Source organism: Sus scrofa, chromosome 1, assembly GCF_000003025.6.
Source record: "Sus scrofa isolate TJ Tabasco breed Duroc chromosome 1, Sscrofa11.1, whole genome shotgun sequence".
NCBI classification, from domain to species: Eukaryota; Metazoa; Chordata; class Mammalia; order Artiodactyla; family Suidae; genus Sus; species Sus scrofa.
The window spans coordinates 21788610-21806930 of record NC_010443.5 but is presented as its reverse complement, the minus strand read 5'-3'; the positions used below and the strand labels follow the sequence as shown (position 1 = coordinate 21806930).

General features: G+C 38.8%; 2 protein-coding genes across 4 annotated transcripts in view; one reads left to right on the top strand and one right to left on the bottom strand.

Moving 5' to 3' along the window:
* ADAT2 (adenosine deaminase, tRNA specific 2) overlaps nt 1–5366 on the bottom strand; it is a 29704-nt gene extending 24338 nt beyond the window's left edge. The window contains exon 1 of the mRNA XM_001924236.5: nt 5067–5366. Coding sequence (XP_001924271.1) covers nt 5067–5162 — 96 coding nt within the window. The 5' untranslated portion in view covers nt 5163–5366. The remainder of the gene's footprint in view (nt 1–5066) is intronic.
* PEX3 (peroxisomal biogenesis factor 3) overlaps nt 5306–18321 on the top strand; it is a 51432-nt gene continuing 38416 nt past the window's right edge. For 2 of the 3 annotated variants that reach the window (XM_021089351.1, XM_005654367.3), the window contains exons 1-2: nt 5306–5628; nt 13692–13823. In XM_021089351.1, coding sequence (XP_020945010.1) covers nt 5556–5628; nt 13692–13823 — 205 coding nt within the window. In that variant the 5' untranslated portion in view covers nt 5306–5555. 3 annotated transcript variants of the gene reach the window in all.

Genomic DNA, 18321 nt, shown 5'->3' with positions numbered 1-18321 from the left:
AATTGTGGCCATTCAGACCAGTGCTGTCCAACAGAACTTTCTGTTGAAATGGACATGTCCTTTGATCTGCACTGTCCATTGTGGTATCCACTGGCCATGTGTGGCTACTGAGTACTTGAAATGCAGCTAATGGGACTGAGGAACTGAATATTTAATTTTATTTCATCTTACTTTAAACTTAAATAGCCACATGTGCTTGTGGCTACTGTACTGGGCAGCATGGCTCTAGAAGACAATCTAAAAACGTCTCGAGGTTTTCAAAATACATACACCCTTCGTCCCTTTTGGTCATCTATTCATAGCAATAAAAGTACTGTGGGATGGGAGTGAGAGGAAAATAAGCCAAAATAAGTAATACTTAAGGAGTTCCCGTTGTGGCTCAGCAGTAATGAGCCTGGCTGCTATCCACGAAGACGAAGGTTTGATCCCTGGCCTCACTCAGTGGGTTAAGGATCCAACATTGCCATGAGCCATGGTGTAGATCACAGACTCGGCTCAGATCCCGAGTTGCTGTGGCTGTGGTGTAGGTTGGTAACTGCAACTCCAATTTAACCTCTAGCCTGGGAACTTCCATATGCCTTGGTTTGGGCCCTACAAAGCAAAAAACAAACAAACAAACAAAAAACCACTTAAGATGGCAAAAAAACGCATGAGAAGATGTTTAACATCACTAATTACTAGAGAAATGCAAGTCAAAACAATGAGGGATACACTAGTGAGACTGGCTATCATCAAAAAGTCTATAAACAATAAATACTAGAGAGGGTATGGAGAAAAGGGAACCCTCCTACACTGCTGTTGGGAATGTCAATTGGTGCAACCATATGGAGAACAGTATGGAGGTTCCTTAAAAAACTAAATGTAGAATTACCATATGATCCAGCAATCCCACTCCTAGGCATATATGTAGTGAAAAACCATAATTCAAGAAGAGACATGCACCCCAATGTTCACTGCAGCACTATGTACAATATCCAAGAAATGTCCATCAACAGAGAAATGGGTAAAGAAGATGTGGTACATACATACAATTAAATATTATTCAGCCATAAAAAGAATGAAATAATGCCATTTGCAGCAACATGGATGGACCTAGAAATTACCATAGTAAGTGAAGTAGAACAGAGAAATACAAATATCATATGATATCACTTATACATAGAATCTAATAAAAATGATACAAAATAACTTATTTATAAAACAGAAACAAACTCAGAGATTTCAAAACCAATCTTACTGTTACCATAGGTGAAACAACTGGGGGAAGTGAAGAATTTGGAGGGGACAGGAATAACATTTACACACTACTGTATAAAATAGATGATTAATGAGAACCTACTGCGTAGCACAGGAAAATCTACTCAATAGTTTGTAATAATCTATATGGGAAATAAGAATATATATATTCTATATATGTATGACTGATTCACTTTCTGTACACTGGAAACTAATACAACATTTTAATTCAACTATACTCTAACAAAATTAAATTTTTTTAAAAAAGAAACACTTAAGGCTGGGGGGGAAAGCTGTTCACAATCATAAAGAGAATACATAATTCTGTTTATTTTAAAATACATATGTCAACAAATAAATTTTAAAAAACCCACCACAGAATTTTAACATAAAAAAGGTATATAGGCCTGTTTACATATGGAAGGGCACTCAAAGTATTTATGGCACTATCTCTGATGGTAGGATTTTTAGGTAATTATTACTTAATTTGTTAAATTTTTTTTACAGTTTGAATTTTGCATGATTATGATTTATATAATCAGAAAAAGAAAGTATTTTCATTTGGAAAAAAATACCATACAGATATTACTGGATCAAAGGATAAACTCAGTTTTAAGGCGTTTTTGTACATACATAGCAAAGTTTTCCTCTAAAAGGTTGCCCCAATTTCAGCAACCAACTAGCCAACTCCTCTTACACACACCCTTCCCAGCAATAAGCATCATAATTTTTTTCAGCTTTGTTGATTTAACAGGTGAAAAAAAACATACTTTTTAAATCTGAATTTAATTGGTTACTAGTGAAATCACACATTTGTTCACTTGCCAGCTATTTGTATTTCTTCTACAAAATTCACGTTTTTGTTCATGTTTTTGCCATGTCCATATTCTTTGACTTTTTTTAGTAATGGGGTATCAATCTTATTAGTTTGTAAAGGTTGTTTATATATTATCAAACCTGTCCTTTTATATATATTGCAAGTATTTTCTCTTTGTAATTTGCTTTGTTACTTTGTACCTTATCTTTTTAATATGTAGACATTTCAACAGTTATATAATTAGGACTATCTGTTTTTTCCTTAATATTTTTTGCCTTTGGTCATATATTTAGAAGAGCTCATCGCCATGCCAATTCCTCCAAGTCCTCTCCTAATAAATACTAACATCAGAGCCAAACACTCTAGTTACTTGAACTGACCATACAAATATGTCGATTCTGTACAAATGGTATAAGGATGTTAGTATCCTCTTTATCACATGCTTACTAGACATTTCACTTTCAAATTCCTTGGTATATATAAGAGATTATCTTGCTGCCTCCAGATTTGGCACTAGTTATGTTTCTAGTGTCTAATCTCAAACTCTCCTGTGTACCTACTATACTTTCAATTATTTCAACAATTTTTCAAAGTAATTTGAGATCTGAAGTTTCTTTAGTGGGGAGGGGATGGTTGGACAAGGCATAAGATTTATGACAAGCACTTTTTCCTCTTTGTCTAAGGCCAGGAAGAAATAAATACTATAGGTCAAAACAAACAAACAAAAAAAAACACTGGGTGTTTCTAATCCAATCAAGGGACAAAAATGTCAAGGCCAGAGAGATCCTAGAAATACTTGGAGTTCAATCTTCCCATTTTATAGAGCAGAAAGCAAAACCCTAGGGGTATAAAATGACTTGCCCAAGGTCATACCAAAAGATAGTAATAAGATTGAAATGTTTGGTCCAGAAATCTAGAGAATACAGTAGAGGTGGGTGGGTGAAATGTTTCAATATGGTAGGACCACAGATGCTTACAGGAAAAGAAAAGATGGAAAGAAAACACATTTCTGATATTCAAAGTGGAAAAGCTCAATGAATGATTAAACTCCACTGTTTCTGGAACCACTACTGAGCCCTTGATGGCAGCATCTTTCAAAATTTCATCTAAGCAAGCTTCACATAATTACTCTGAGGACAGTTCCCGAAGCAAATGAAAATAAACACAAGAGACCACAAATTCTAACTTCCCATTCCAGTATCCACAGCCCTCCAGATCTCTCACCCATAGGAAGATATAAATGCAGCTTAATCTAAGATAGTTTAGCCTTCACGTGCATTCATTATCATCCTCACTACTTATTAAGACGCTGCCAGGAGTTCCCATCGTGTTGCAGCAGAAAGGAATTTGGAAACATATCCGACTAGGAACAATGAGGTTATGGGTTTAATCCCTGGCCTTGCTCAGTAGGTTAAAGATCTGGCATTGCCATAAGCTGTGGTATAGGTCGCAGACATGGCTTGGATCCTGCATCGCTGTGGCTCTGGCGTAGACTGGCAGCTGTAGCTCTGATTGGACCTCTAGCCTGGGAACCTTCATATGCCCCAAGTGCGGCCCTAAAAGTCAAAAAAAAAAAAAGAGTTCCCGTCGTGGCGCAGTGGTTAACGAATCCGACTAGGAACCATGAGGTTGCGGGTTCGGTCCCTGCCCTTGCTCAGTGGGTTAACGATCTGGCGTTGCCGTGAGCTGTGGTGTAGGTTGCAGACGCGGCTCGGATCCTGCGTTGCTGTGGCTCTGGCGTAGGCCGGTGGCTACAGCTCCGATTCAACCCCTAGCCTGGGAACCTCCATATGCCCCGGGAGCGGCCCAAGAAATAGCAACAACAACAACAACAAAAAGACAAAAAAAAAAAAAGAGAGAGAAAGAAAGAAAACTACTTAGCATACGACATTATTGAAATGAAGGAAAGTGACATTTTGATACCACATGAAAACTCTTTGTCTCCAACTTGGAGAATTTGGTAACATAAAAGAAGTTCAGGCCGTATAAATTCATACAATTACAAGTCGATTTTTTAAAGGCATATGTGATCATTCATTACAGTAGCAGATAGAAAGATATGTATCCTGTTAGTTTAATGGAGGAAATAAATGTGGATGTAGGTTTAAAGAACGGGTCATGAAATCAAATCAGTAGGTCGTGGCCAACATTTTTTTCAAAATGAAACAAAAAAGAAATACCAGAAAAATTGTACATGGGACTGCTAAGCTCTGGTCTGTGAAACTTTTGCTTCAATTATGGCTATGTGTGTGTTTACTGGGTTGTGATACAAAACAGATTTTTTTTTTTTACTGTGAGTCACTTTCAAAAAACTATGAGAAACAAGTGTCAAAGAATATATATGCGTGTATATGTGTGGGCACGATCTATGTACTTATAGATATATGTCAAACACACTTTTATCCCTACTAAAGAGTTCGCTGGGTAAAGCTTGAATTACACACAGATCTGATTGGAGCCCTCCCTTAACCAGGAGCCCTAAGGGGAGCGAAGGAAAGAAGTAAAAAAGAACAGAGGTCGGGAGGATGGATGGATGGATGGATGAATGAATAAATGGGAGGCTCTGTACAGGGGCTTGTTTTCATCGTGCTCTCTACCAGAAACATCCTCAGCTTTCTACCTTCTAGTAGATAGGTTCAAGGGGTCATAAACACAAAATAATGTGATTTCGCGGATTTGCGAGTGTGTCCACAGGAAAGAAGGGGACGCAGCACGCACGTGCAGCAGCCCCCGAAGATCAGGGATTAAGTCTGAAGCATAATTCCAGCGGGTGAAAAAAGAAATAATTTCTGTATTCCTCTCTTCCTTTCCTCAGATCCACTGTGAAAATGGGCTAAAGAAAATTTCATAACAACACAGCCAGCTGTTACCCAGAGAATGTGAGTGCCATCGAGACTACAGCGACTAGCTAGGAAGCACCCTTGGGACCTTCCGTATCCTGACACAAATGCTCCAGTTGGATAAGCGGGAGAAAAGTTCCCATCCTATACATCCGCCACTCCACTCCCCTCACCATTTGCATCGCCTGCTCCATCCACTTTTCGGTCTCCTCCGCGGACACCGAGCATTCGCCGTCGGCGGCCGGCGTGGACTCCCCCTTGGCCTCCATTCTGCACGCGGGCCGCTGCGCGCAGCGCCAGAGGCCGCCGCAGTGGAGGAACGCTGGTAACGGAACGCGGCGGGTGCGGGCTGCCGTTTCCGGGGGAGTCGAACGATGGGACACTCGGGAGCGAATTCTGGACGGACCTTGGCGCCCCGGACCAGTGAGCGGCGGCGGCGGCGCGCCGGCTGCATCGGAAAGCGCAGCTGCTCAGCTCTAGTCCACGCCCCCTTCCCGCTCCGGTGACAGCCCCTGCGGAAAGTCGCGTTTGTGATTTCTGGAGAACGCTGAGCGGGACGACGGCGGTCCAGCCGGGTCTTCCGGGCCAGGTGACGAAGAAACGGTTTCTTGGGGAGCCATCCCCCCTACCTTCCAGGCAGCCCGCAGCCCCGGGGCCTGAAGATGCTGAGATCTACGTGGAATTTTCTGAAACGTCACAAAAAGAAATGCATCTTCCTGGGGACGGTCCTCGGAGGTGGGTGACAGCATTCTTGGAAAGGGGCATTGGGAGAAGGGGTTTGGGAGAGAGGTGTCTGTCTTCTAAAATAGAGGGGAGGGAACCATGGTGCAGGATTCGTTCAAGCATGGATGGGGAACGGAGTGATTGACAGACCCCCAAGGTTCTGGACATCTTTGCGGTTGTGAAATTTGTGCCCTTTGCCCTGACACTGCCCATTACTATGTTTCTCCCCTTTTGCACACTGACCACTGACCTTGGAAGAACCCACCACATTCTTTTTCTTTCTTTTCTTTCTTTTTTTTCTTTCCTCTTCAAGGCACCTTTCTCTTGTAGATACATGTTTTGTTTTGAATTCTCTTCTTTTGTTTTCCTGTGAGATTTTTCACTTCTCTTTGGCACTCCTAATACTTTGTTTGGCATTGGCCCATTGCAGAAGTTTCATAATATTCCAGGGGAGTTAACTAAAGCCTGCAGTCCGAGTGTTGTTTAAAGTTAATTAGAACTTTCAAAAACAGCACAATTGTCCTGAAGGACTGGAAGGTATATACTAAACAAAGAAACGCAAATCGATATCTTGGCCGTTTCTGCTATTTTAGAATACAAAGTGTGCAGTAAATTATGCAATAAGAAAGTGCTTGCAGGATATTGCGCAGTGTTCCTCAGGATCTTCCAGACTGGGATTAGCTCCCACCTAGCTGATATAATTGAGTTTCACAAGCTGAGAGGAGATGTAGAAACAGACAATCTTGGCAGCCCTTTTCCTCATAAGACAGTCATAATATGTAAGGATTTGAAGGAAGAATAAAAGTTTGGGGATGTCCAATGGACCCTATACAAAGCCCTTCTATTCAGTGGGATGATGACAGGATAGTTATTGTTACCCCCATTCAAAAATGAGGGATGGAGTTCCTGTCGTGGCGCAGTGGTTAACGAATCCGACTGGGAACCATGGGGTTGTGGGTTTGCTCCCTGGCCTTGCTCAGTGGGTGAAGGATCCGGCGTTGCCGTGGGCTGTGGTGTAGGTTGCAGACGCGACTCGGATCCAGCATTGCTGTGGCTCTGGCGTAGGCCGGAGACTACAGCTCCGATTAGACCCCTAGCCTGGGAACCTCCATATGCCGCGGGAGTGGCCCAAGAAATGGCAAAAAGACCAAAAAAAAAAAAAAAAAAAAAAAAGAGGGAGCCAGAGTCCTAGGAATTTTAAAAACTTTCTTGGGGTCGCAGAGTTAGTAGCATAGAAGCTAGAACTCAAACCCAGGTGATTTAGATCCTGAAGCACCTTCTTTTTCTGCACTATACCACTCTGTCTTCATGGTCTTTATGATCTAATAGGAATGAAAACAAGCGATTTAGTTCATTCAGGGGGCTGTAACAAAACAGCCTTATGATCTGGCTTATAAACAACAGACATTTATTTCTCACAGTTCTGGAGGCTGCGAGTTTAAGATCAGGGAGGGAGCTATCACAGTAAGGTGAGGGTTTGCTTCTAGATTGCAGACTTCTTGTTGCATCCCCACATGTACAGAAGAGGCTAGGGATCTCTGGGAAGCCTCTTTAATAAGAAATGCTAATCCCATTCATGAGGGCTCCATCCTCGTGCCCTAAGCACTTTCCCAAAACGCCCACCTCCAAATACCATTGTATGGGGTGTTAGGATTTCAACATATGAATTTGGGGGAGATACGAATATTCAAACCATAGCAACAAGTATATAAATTAAAATACAAAACAACATGAGCTAGAAAATGCTGTATATATCAAACTGGCAGATAACATGTATAGTTGGAAAAATCAGGAAAACTTAATGGAAGAAGTGGCACATTTTGGCAGACTTGCAAACTAGGTAAGATATCACCATGTGTGCTGAAAAAGTTTGGCCATTCACTGGTGGAGGAGGGGGAAACCTAAGTAAAAACTTTGAATTACAGGCTTTCTTAAGTAAGAATTGCCTGCATTTTGGATGAGTACCCTGTTTTAGACCAACTTGTGCAATTTGATCAGTTATGAAAAGACTAGAGCATTGTTTCTCAGACATTTTGGCCTGAGGTCTCCTCTACACTTTTAAAAATTAAGGACTCTAAAGAACTTTATAAGATATGTATCTAATAATAGTTTCCATATTAAAAATTAAAACCAAAATATTTTTGAAATACTAGTTTAAAAACAATAGTAAACCTATTACACATTAATATAAATATTATTTGCAAAAAAAGGAGTGAGAAGAGTAGCATTGTTTTACATTTTTTACAAATCTTTTTACTGTGTGGCTTAATGGAAGAAAGCTGGATTCTCATATCCCTTTCCACATTTGGTAAGTTGCGATACCTACTTGTCATGTAGCCTCTAGAACACTGAACACTGTACTCCACTAAACACTCATGAGAGAATGAGAATGAAAAACGCAAATAGTGTTTTAGTATTACTACAAAAGTAGATTTGACTCATAGTTCCCCTAAAAGGATATTGAACACCTCCAGGAGTGCCCCAGCCACTGAGGACCACTATACTAGCAAAAGTATTGCAGAGCAGAGAGCAAGGTTCATATGTATTCACTTGTGATTTCTAAAAATCTCAGAGTAATGATTTGTAATTTGTATCTTAATCCCTGTAGTGTCTAGTCCCTTCATTTTTATTGATTCATTCAACAAACATCTGAATGAGAGTGCGTACTCTCATTATATTGGGCTCTGGTGATTCGAAGGAATAAGACAAAAAAATCTTGATTTTGAGGATCTCATAATGCAATTCGCAAAGCAGAAATGGGAATAAACTAAAGTGGTATAATGAGAGTATTAGAGTACCATCACAGTGCAGGGTTCTGCAGGAGCATAGAGAGAGAATCATGGAGGTGTCCTGGCAACCTTCACTCAGAAATCCACTTGAGTTACATACAGCTGGCAGAGGAGAAGGGGCACGGTAGGTAACAGGAAAGTTCAGCAGATTCAGAGACATTGCTTTTGGTGAATCAGAGTGTGTTTCGCTCTGGCTAAGTGCAGGGGACAAATGTGGAGTGGCAAGAGATGAATTTGGAGAAGTCGTAGCTAGAGTACAGATTGTGAGGGCCTTGCTTATTATGCCGTTCTACTGAATGTGGGCTTTATTCTATGGCCAGTGCTTCTCAGACTTTAGTGTGGATAAAAGTCATTTAAGGGCCTTAAAATATAGAATTCTTCTTTCCAGATTCTGATTCTTTAGGCTCAGAGTCCAGTTCATTAATTCTTTAATTCATTCAGTAAATATTTATTGAGCTCCACTTGTATACCAGTATTATATATTGGGGGCACAGCATCATAAAAGACAAAACATTTGGGGATGTTTTCAAGGAACATCCTTAAAGGCTACATTTTTTAACAGGTACCTCAAGTCCTTCTGATACAACTGAAACAGGAAGTCCACATTAAGAAATGATGGCAGAGTGCAGAAGAGTTGGACACATGGGAATAATATAGTCAGATTTAAGTTTTAGAAAATTACTTTCCATATGAAAGATGAATTGGAAAGGTGTGAGACCAGAAACAAAAGAGGAGAGTTAGGGATCTGTTAAACCAGTTCAAGAGCACTAATAATCTTGGTATGAATAAAGGCAGTAGTAAGGGAGTGAACTAAAGTGGCAAAGTTTATAAAATATTTCTGAAATAGAATAGCACCGTTTGGTGGTCTTTTGGGTAGAAGTGAAGTTAATTATTTTTAAACTTATTGAAATGATTAACTTAGTAAAATAGTTATATTGCAGAGATTTTCATCAATGAACACACTAAAGAGATGGTTTTAGAAAGCCAAATTTATGATATGAAAATAATATGGAAGATATTTTGCTTTACCAACAATGTTCTAAAACAAAAACTCAAAACATTTTGCATTTATTTTTTGAAGCATTTAGTGGATGTTTTCATTATTCATGAATAAAGTCATAGCTAAAGAAGAAACTGTAAAGTTCATGTAATTCCAGCCCTTCATTTTATGAAGAAATTTAGACCCAGAGAGAGGGTGGGACTTGCTTAAAGTAACCTACCTAGTTGGTGCCCCAGCCGTCAATATCTGCTCTCTTCCAGGCCAGAATTCAGGCAGCAAGTCAGGTGTCAAGTCAGGTGTATAGATGATCCTGAGCTCCATGCTTTAGGTAATACATTTTCTGCCTTCGTTCTTATTTCCCTAAGGAAATCTGACATGAATCTGTTACAAGTCAGAGTTGTGAATTTTGGGAATGAGAGTCTGGGTAAATTAGTCTTTGCATAGAAACTTAAGTACTAACTCAAGAACAATAATGGATTGTGGAACTTTGACTTAATGCCATGTGTTAGTTTGCTAGTGCTGCCATAACAAAGTACCACAAAACTAAGTGGCTTAAGCAACAGAAAGGTACTGCCTCATAGTTCTGGGGGCCAGAAGTCCAAGATAAACGTATTGGCAGGATTTATTCCATCTAAAAGATATAAGAGAAAGATCTGTTCCAGATGCCTCTCCTTGGCTTGTAGATAGCTATCTCTTCCCTGTGTCATTTACATATTTGTGTCCAAATTTCCCCATCTTATAAGAGCACCATTCATGTTGGATTAGGGCCAGGTCCTTAATGACTTCCTTTTAACTTGATTATCTTTAAAAAGACTCTGTCTCCAAATAAAGTCACTTGTACTTACAGTTTGAAGCACTGTAGCTTCAACATGTTAATTTGGGATAAGATGCACTTCAACCCATATATATATATTATATATTCTTTTAGCTTGAGTTAAAATATGCTTCATTTACCTAATGAATACAGTGCATTTATTGACCCTTGAACAGCATAGGTTTGAACTGCACAGCGCCGCTTACACAGTACATTTGACCCTTGAGCAACACAAGTTTGAACTGTGCAGGGCCACTTATACACAGACTTTTTCAGTAGATACTGCAACACTACAGATCCATAGTTAGTTGAATCCAAGGATGCAGAACTGCATGTAAAGTTATATGCAGATTTTCCATATTATTCCAGAAAATTCTTAGCTACATAAGGAGAGTCATTGCAGCATTTCATTTTACACTGTTATTATTATTTGAGAAATAATAATCATTTTACATGTGACTTTTAGCCATCTGTTGTACAAATAAAATAGAAACAGTTCGTTAAGAAGTAGTTGTTATGATGGAATCTTAGCCATAAAAAAGAATGAAATAATGCCATTTTCAGCAACATGGATGGACCTAGAGATTATCATACTAAGTGAAGTAAATCAATGAAAGACAAGCATCATGTATCACTTACATGTGGAATTGGAGGAAAAAAAGGATACAAATGAACTTATTTGCAGAACAGAAACAGACTCACAGACCTCTGAAACAATTTTTATTTATTTATTTTTAGGGCCGCACTCACGGCATATGGAGGTTCCCAGGCTAGAGGTTGAATCGGAGCTATAACTGCCAGCCTATGCCACTGCCACAGCCAGTGTTTGCTAGGCAAAACCAGATCGGAGCCACACCTTTGACCTACACCACAGCTTATGGCAACGCCAGATCCTTAACCCACTGAGCAAAGCCAGGAATAGAACCCTCAACCTCATGGTTCCTACTCAGATTTGTTTCTGCTGCACCATGGTGGGAACTCCCAGAAACAAATTTATGGTTAGCAAAGGGGACAGGCATGGGGAGGAATGGACTGGGGCTTTGGGATTTTCATGTGCACAGTGTGGTATATGGGATGACTGGCTAGTGGGGACCTGCTGTATAGCACAGGGAACTCTACTCATTATTCTGCGATAGTCTATGTGGGGAGAGAATCTGAAAAAGAATGAATGTGTGAATATGTGTAACCAGATCACTTTGTTGTACAGCAGAAATTATCACAACGTTGTAGATCAACTATGCTTCAACAAATAAATAGATTTTGAATAAAACAGACGAGGAGTTCCTGTTGTAGCTCAGTGATAATTATCCCAACTAATATCCATGAGGATGTGTGTTCGATCCCTGGCCCTGCTCAGTGGATTAAGGATCTGGCATTGCCATGAGCTGTGGTGTAGATTGCAAATGCGACTCGGATCTAGTGTTGTGTGGCTGTGGCGTAGGCTGCAGTTACAGCTCGGATTCGACCCCCAGGCTGGGAACTTCCATATGATGCACAGGTGCTGCTGTAAAAAGTAAATAAATAAACAGACAGACAAACCAAAAAAAAAAAGTAGTTGTTATGTAAGAGTTGCTCGTCAAAGGGACACTTAGTGAAACTTAAGTCAATCTTATCATTCTGTGTTATGGCACTGTCATGAGTTTATTGAGGATGGACAAGAAGGGCAACTCTGATGCCACTTAGATGAATTTTTATTTGCTCTTTAAAGATGATAATGATACATTTATTTGCATAGAAACATAATGGTAGTAATATTTCTAATAATTTGTAGCACATACACTTTCACTGAACTCTAGACTATATAACATGTTATCAGTTCATCTATATTGCTTACATTAGTGAAAATAATTCAGGATACATGTTTACTTTGCAGTTCCTAGAGGGCTGCCTCCTCCCCACTTGTGACAAACAGACCAAATCTAGCCATTTAGGTCATGCACAATTCTTAGGTTCTTTATTGGAGGCTACAGACAATGGGAAATAGGTGAGGATTAGTTACTCCTGTACAACCTTGTTGCCAAATTATCATGAAAAAATTCTGTTACACACTAAAACATCAGTTAGCAAGCATAGATAAAACATCAGCATAACTTATTCTATAAATTCATTGAAACCCCAGTGTTCTTTCTTGGTGCTCTAAAAGAACCATGCATAAAAGATTTATCTGAAGCAATTGCAACAGTATTCTAGCTGTAGGATTCTGCCTGTCGTTTGGTTAACTCTCTTAACTAAGAATCCTTGGAAGTCATAGCTGAGGATCTGAGACTAAGCCTTTCCTAAGGGTGAAGGACTTGCTAGATTCATATATTCTTGTTCAAACTAATAATACTAAAATGTTTTAGCTAACTCAGTATCCTAAACACCACTATTTCAATCTTTGAAAATCAATTGCTTTTATTAATTGTGCTAAGTAAAAGTTAAAGTGCTTAAACCTCAGAATGTAGCTTTTGGCCAAATGCTAAATAACTACATTGGAGTGTTCACATTCCCAATTAGCACAACTGACTGCCCTTAGGGTATGACCAAAATGTGCACATGTGTATTATACTATCTACGCTGAAATGTGTTAAACTAAATTACAGGCCACATGATTCCATTTATATTTTTATACGGTAGTATTATAATTTAGGGAGTTTTGTACCCTCTTCTCCCTCCCTTTTTCAATTGTTTCTAGTTTTAGATGTCTGCCTGACTACCTGTCTTTCTTTTATTCTTCTAAAGTCCCCATTGTGGCTCAGTGGGTTATGATCCTGACTAGTATCCATGAGGATGAGGGTTCAATTGCTGGCCTTGCTCAGTGGGTTAAGGTGTGGCCCTGTAAATAAATAAATAAATAAATAAAAATTTTTCTTATACTTTTAAAAATGTTGTATTTTGATTGAAGAAAATTTGAAAACGGTGAAGAAGCAAGCAGAAGGAAAAAATCACTTGCTATCCCACTGTTCAGCAATGATCATTATTTAATACATATTTGAAATTAAAATCCATCTCTTTACATTAAAAGCAAAAGTACCAGGATCTTATTTTATCATCTAACAGTATAACATGGGTATTTCCTTGAGTCATTAACTATTTAGCAGTGTGGTTTTTAATAGCTGTGTAAGATTCCATTGTACAGCTAGACCATAATGTATTTAAACAGTTTGCTATTGCTGGACATTTAGAATTATCTCTAGTTCACTATTAAAGGCATTGCCCAAGTTTGTAGATTTAATTTCTGTTTCTTCAGACCTAGTCTTTATGTACCCATCTATCATTGGCTTTTAAAATGCCAGTCTCCTTTTACTTCTCATTAGGTTGTAGTTTTTATACAATTCTTTAATTTAGGTTTTCAAAAGTTAAAAAATAATTTTTAGCTTTTCACTAATATAAGCCTTATATTTGGATAAAGTACATTAAAATACTGTTTGCGATTTTTAATATTCTAATTAACTGGATTAATATACTCGTTTGTTTTAAAAAATAATTTTAGGAATATATATCCTGGGGAAATATGGACAGAAGAAAATCAGAGAAATACAAGAAAGGGAGGCTGCAGAATACATTGCCCAAGCACGACGACAGTATCATTTTGAAAGTAACCAGAGGACTTGCAATATGACAGGTAAGACAGAGAGAAATATTTATACATGTGTAAAGTTGCTTGATGATTTATATTAATTTGCATACCTTCAGGACCAAAGTTAGAGGAAAAGGCAAAAATGATAAATCTAGCAAGTATTTACATGATCTAAATGAAATAAATCATTAAATGTGGACTTTTAAAATTAATAAAATTAATATGCAGTATAAATGCTTATTCATTCATTTTATTTATTCATTCAGCAAATACTTGGAGTACTCAGCACTGGGGAAACAGAAGGTGAAGAATTGAAAGGAAAAAAAAAAGAATCCTGACCTTGAGAGTTTACATGCTAATGAGACAAGATGAATAACTTTAGGCAATGGTGGCTGCTTATAAGGAGAATGAGCTGTTTGAAGGGTGGGGGATGCTCTTTATGGTAAAGCAACCAAGAGAGAGGTGATGTTTGAAGAAAAATCAAATGGTGCAATGGAGGGAGCCATGCAAAATGCCTGATGTGAGAACAGGCTTGGCATGTTTAAGAAATAGCAAAAGCAGCCAGGAGCTAGAACAGCAGGAGCAATGGAAGAGTGATAGGAGATAAGGCTGCCAGAGTGAGCCTGATGTCATTGGGCCTTGTATGTCATAGTAAAGAGTGATACATTTCTGTTTCTTACATTTACAGTAGGCACCTACAGACTTGTAAGTCTAGCACAATAGCCTACACTCAATCAGTGTTAATCAGTAGTAATAATTTTATCTTGAGAGCTACAAACTTACTAGGAGGAGGCTATAACAAAATCACCTGCCCATATTTGAAGAAAACAAGGTCTTATGTTATAATTGGCATAACTCCTTAAAGAATTAGTTCTCAGATCCATGTCAAAAAAAATTTTTTTTATTGTTTGAAGCTTAATCCTTTTCTGCCATTTTCAAAAACACTTAATTTAGAAAAAAATTTATAAAGGGAAGTTCTCTTTGTTTAGTTTTAAAAGTAGAGTATGGTGTTCCTGTGGTGGTGCAGTGGTCAACGAATCTGACTAGGAACCATGAGGTTGTGGGTTCAATCCCTGGCCTTGCTCAGTGGGTTAAGAATCCGGCGTTGCTGTGAGCTGTGGTGTAGGTTGCAGACGCGGCTTGGATCCAGCATTGCTGTGGCTCTGGCGTAGGCTGGCAGCTACAGCTCCAATTAGACCCCTAGCCTGGGAACCTCCATATGCCACAGGAGTGGCCCAAGAAATGGCATAAAGACAAAATAAATAAATAAATAAATAAAAGTAGAGTATTTTTTCAGAGTTGGAAGAACTTTATTTTTAGTTCATTCTCATTTGACAGGTAAAGAGTTTGGGATTAAGAAGTTTAGGGACACATCCACTTACAGCTGGAAATTTTTTTTTTTTTTTTTTTTTTTTTTTGGCTTGCCTGCGACATGTAGAAGTTCTGGGCCAGGGATCCAACCCATGCCACAGCGGAGGCAACAGTGAATTCTTTAACCACTGGGCACCAGGGAACTCCTGGAGTATGATTTTTAATGTTTGAAATAATAATACTTCAATCGGTAAAGCAAAAAGTAATCATAAATGTTATGTATAATAGCAACTTGGATAAGGTACAGTAAAAACACAGGCCCAAGAGTGAGGTAGATCTGATTCATTTTCTAGTTTTGCTTTATAATATCTTTGTGTTTTTGGGCAAATATAAATCTAGTTCTTTCCTCTATAAAATGATCATCATAAAACTCTCTTCATAAATGTTTTGTGAATCTGACTAGTAACCATGAGGACCAGATTCGAATCCAGCTAGGAACCATGAGGTTGCGGGTTTGATCCCTGGCCTTGCTCTGTTGGTTAAGGATCTGGCATTGCTGTAAGCTGTGGTATAGACTGCAGACTTGGCTTGGATCCCACGTTGCTGTGGTTGTGGTGTAGGCCATCCTCTACAGCTTTGATTTGACTCCTAGCCTGGGAACCTCCAGATGCTGTGGGTGTAGCCCTAAAAAGACAAAAAAATTTAAAAATTAAAAAAAAATGTGAGAATGTGATGAGATAATTCATATAAAGTGCTTGGTACATAAATACTTAGTAACTGATAAGTTTTTTTAAAATTACACAATTCTTTAAATCAGCATTTAGCATTCAATGTGATGGTGCAACCGAGGACATTTTAATGAATTTTTGGAGAATAAGAACAGTCTGTTTTGGAGTTCCCATTGTGGCTCAGCGATAACAAACCCAACTAATATCCATGTTCGATCCCTGGCCTGCCTCGGTGGGTTAAGGATCCAGCATTGCTGTGAGCTGTGGTGTAGGTCACAGACAGGGCTTGGATCCAGCATTGCTGTGGCTGTGACATAGGCCAGTAGCTGCAGCTGCCATTTGACTCCTAGCCCAGGAACCTCCATATGCTGCAGGTGTGGCCCAAAAAAGAAAAAAAATTTTTTTTAATAAAAAACTTTTTAAAGAAATTATTATTTAAAAAATCTTAGTCCATTTCTTTTTTCTTTTTTTAATTGAAATGAAAAATTCTTTAAATTCTATAATACAATTTCAAAAGTTTCACACACATGATTTCATATAATCCCATAATAACCCTTCTTTTCCCCTATGCTATATTGCCCCTTCCCTCTCCTCACTAGTAACCACTAGTTTATGGACAGTTCATTTCTGGTTATTACTCACATTTTCAGAAAATGGAAAAGGCTAACTTCTGGGCTCTCAAAATACATCTCAGCTTAACATGGACTCTTGTGTCAGTTTAGGTGCTCTGGGAAGCATAGCTGAGAAGGGATTAGATACACTCCCATGCAGAGTAAAGGGGAGGGAGCGGAGGCAAGCAAGGAAAGCCTTTTGACCACAGTATGGATCTGACACTTGTGAATAGAATGGGCAAAGGAAGAAAGGTTGGATAAGAAGATCTCCGACTACAGCACAGGTCTAAGAAACTTTTGACAGGCCAACGAGGAGTCCTCAAGCCTAAGTTCCTGGATAGAGGGGTCCTTCAGGCATGAGCCTGCTCTAGTATCCCCACCAAGCACTGTCATTGGCTGGAGGCAGTGCAGACCCAGAGGGGTGGTGGTGGCCAGGCCTTTCAGGTAATTATACTCCTCCTAGCAGAAGATGTGGGTGGCACATTTCCATGACCATCACACCTGTCAGATGAACCAATAGCTGATACAGGCAATAAAAATTATAATATGGTACTCCCGAAGAGCTAAAATATAGGTTCACTGAAAAAAAAAAATACAGATTTTCTTTCTGATATGTATTGATAATGGGTTTACCAATCACATAATTAAATTTCTGTTCTTTTGGATAAGAGGTAATGGATAAACTAGAAAAATTTAGCACTTTCAGGTAAATGTTATTAGTTTGTTAACCCAAGAAGTTGGCCCTAACTTGAAAGATGGCATCTGATGGAATGCATCTGTGCCCTGCCCGTTGACTTTATCACCTTTAGGATTTCACTAAAGATTTGGGAGGAGTGCTCATTCAGTTTACACATGACACAGTGCTGGGGTGCACGGTGCTTAAAATTAAAATTCAGTTGTACTGATACTGAATTATCCCAGCTTGCTTAGAAGAAGGATGTATGAGTAAGGATTGGAAATTGTAGTTGAGCATAAGCTTGTTATGAACAGAGTATGATGTGACTTCTAGAAATACTCATTTAATCTTAGGCAGCTCTAAAAAAGTCTATGGCTCAAATCAAAGGTAGTTCAACATGCTTTGTGGTAGTCGGAGCACAGGTCCATTTCTGCCTCTCACATGTTAAGAAGATATATACTGGGATGTGTCAAAAGAAGCCATATAGGTGCAATAATAATAATAAGAGCTAGCATTGAGCATTTCCATGTGTAAAGAAGCACTATTCTAAATGCCTTTCATCCTTAATCCTTCCTATAGTCCTATAAGGTAGATCCACTGTTATCCTCAATTTACAGATGAGGACAGTGAGACACAGGGAGGTTAAATAATTTGCTCAGGGCTACACAGATTCAAGGCTGGTAAAGAGTTGTCCTGTGATTTGTGGTTGGACCAGGGGAGGAGAACAGATGGCTAAAGCAAGATGAAAGCTATATTCACCTCCATACAGAAACATATTTGTTCAGTGTTAGTGCAGATGTCTAGAAGAGAAGAATAGACTTACTTGTCTTTGGCTGAAAATGCTGAAGTGGAAACTAAGAAGCTCTTATCTCTCAGGAGAATTATTGAAGAGACTCCTCTTAAATCATGTTGTTACACTATAATCATTAAGGTTCCCTACTAACCCCATCTTCTGAATGTAGGATGCTAGTGTTGCTTTTTCTTGGTAAGGTAAAATATTGTGTTTGGACTAGATATATAAACTAGGGTCACTAGGAGAGAAACCACATTTTACTTTGACTCTAAGCTGATACTTTATTTAGGAGTCGAAATAACTTAGGTGATTTAATCATACACCTTGAGGAAATATGCTGAAGCTACACAGTGCAGCATTAAAATAAATCTCTAGAGTAGGCTAAAAGCTGAATTTTCTGTAGAAAAAAAAATAACATGGATTC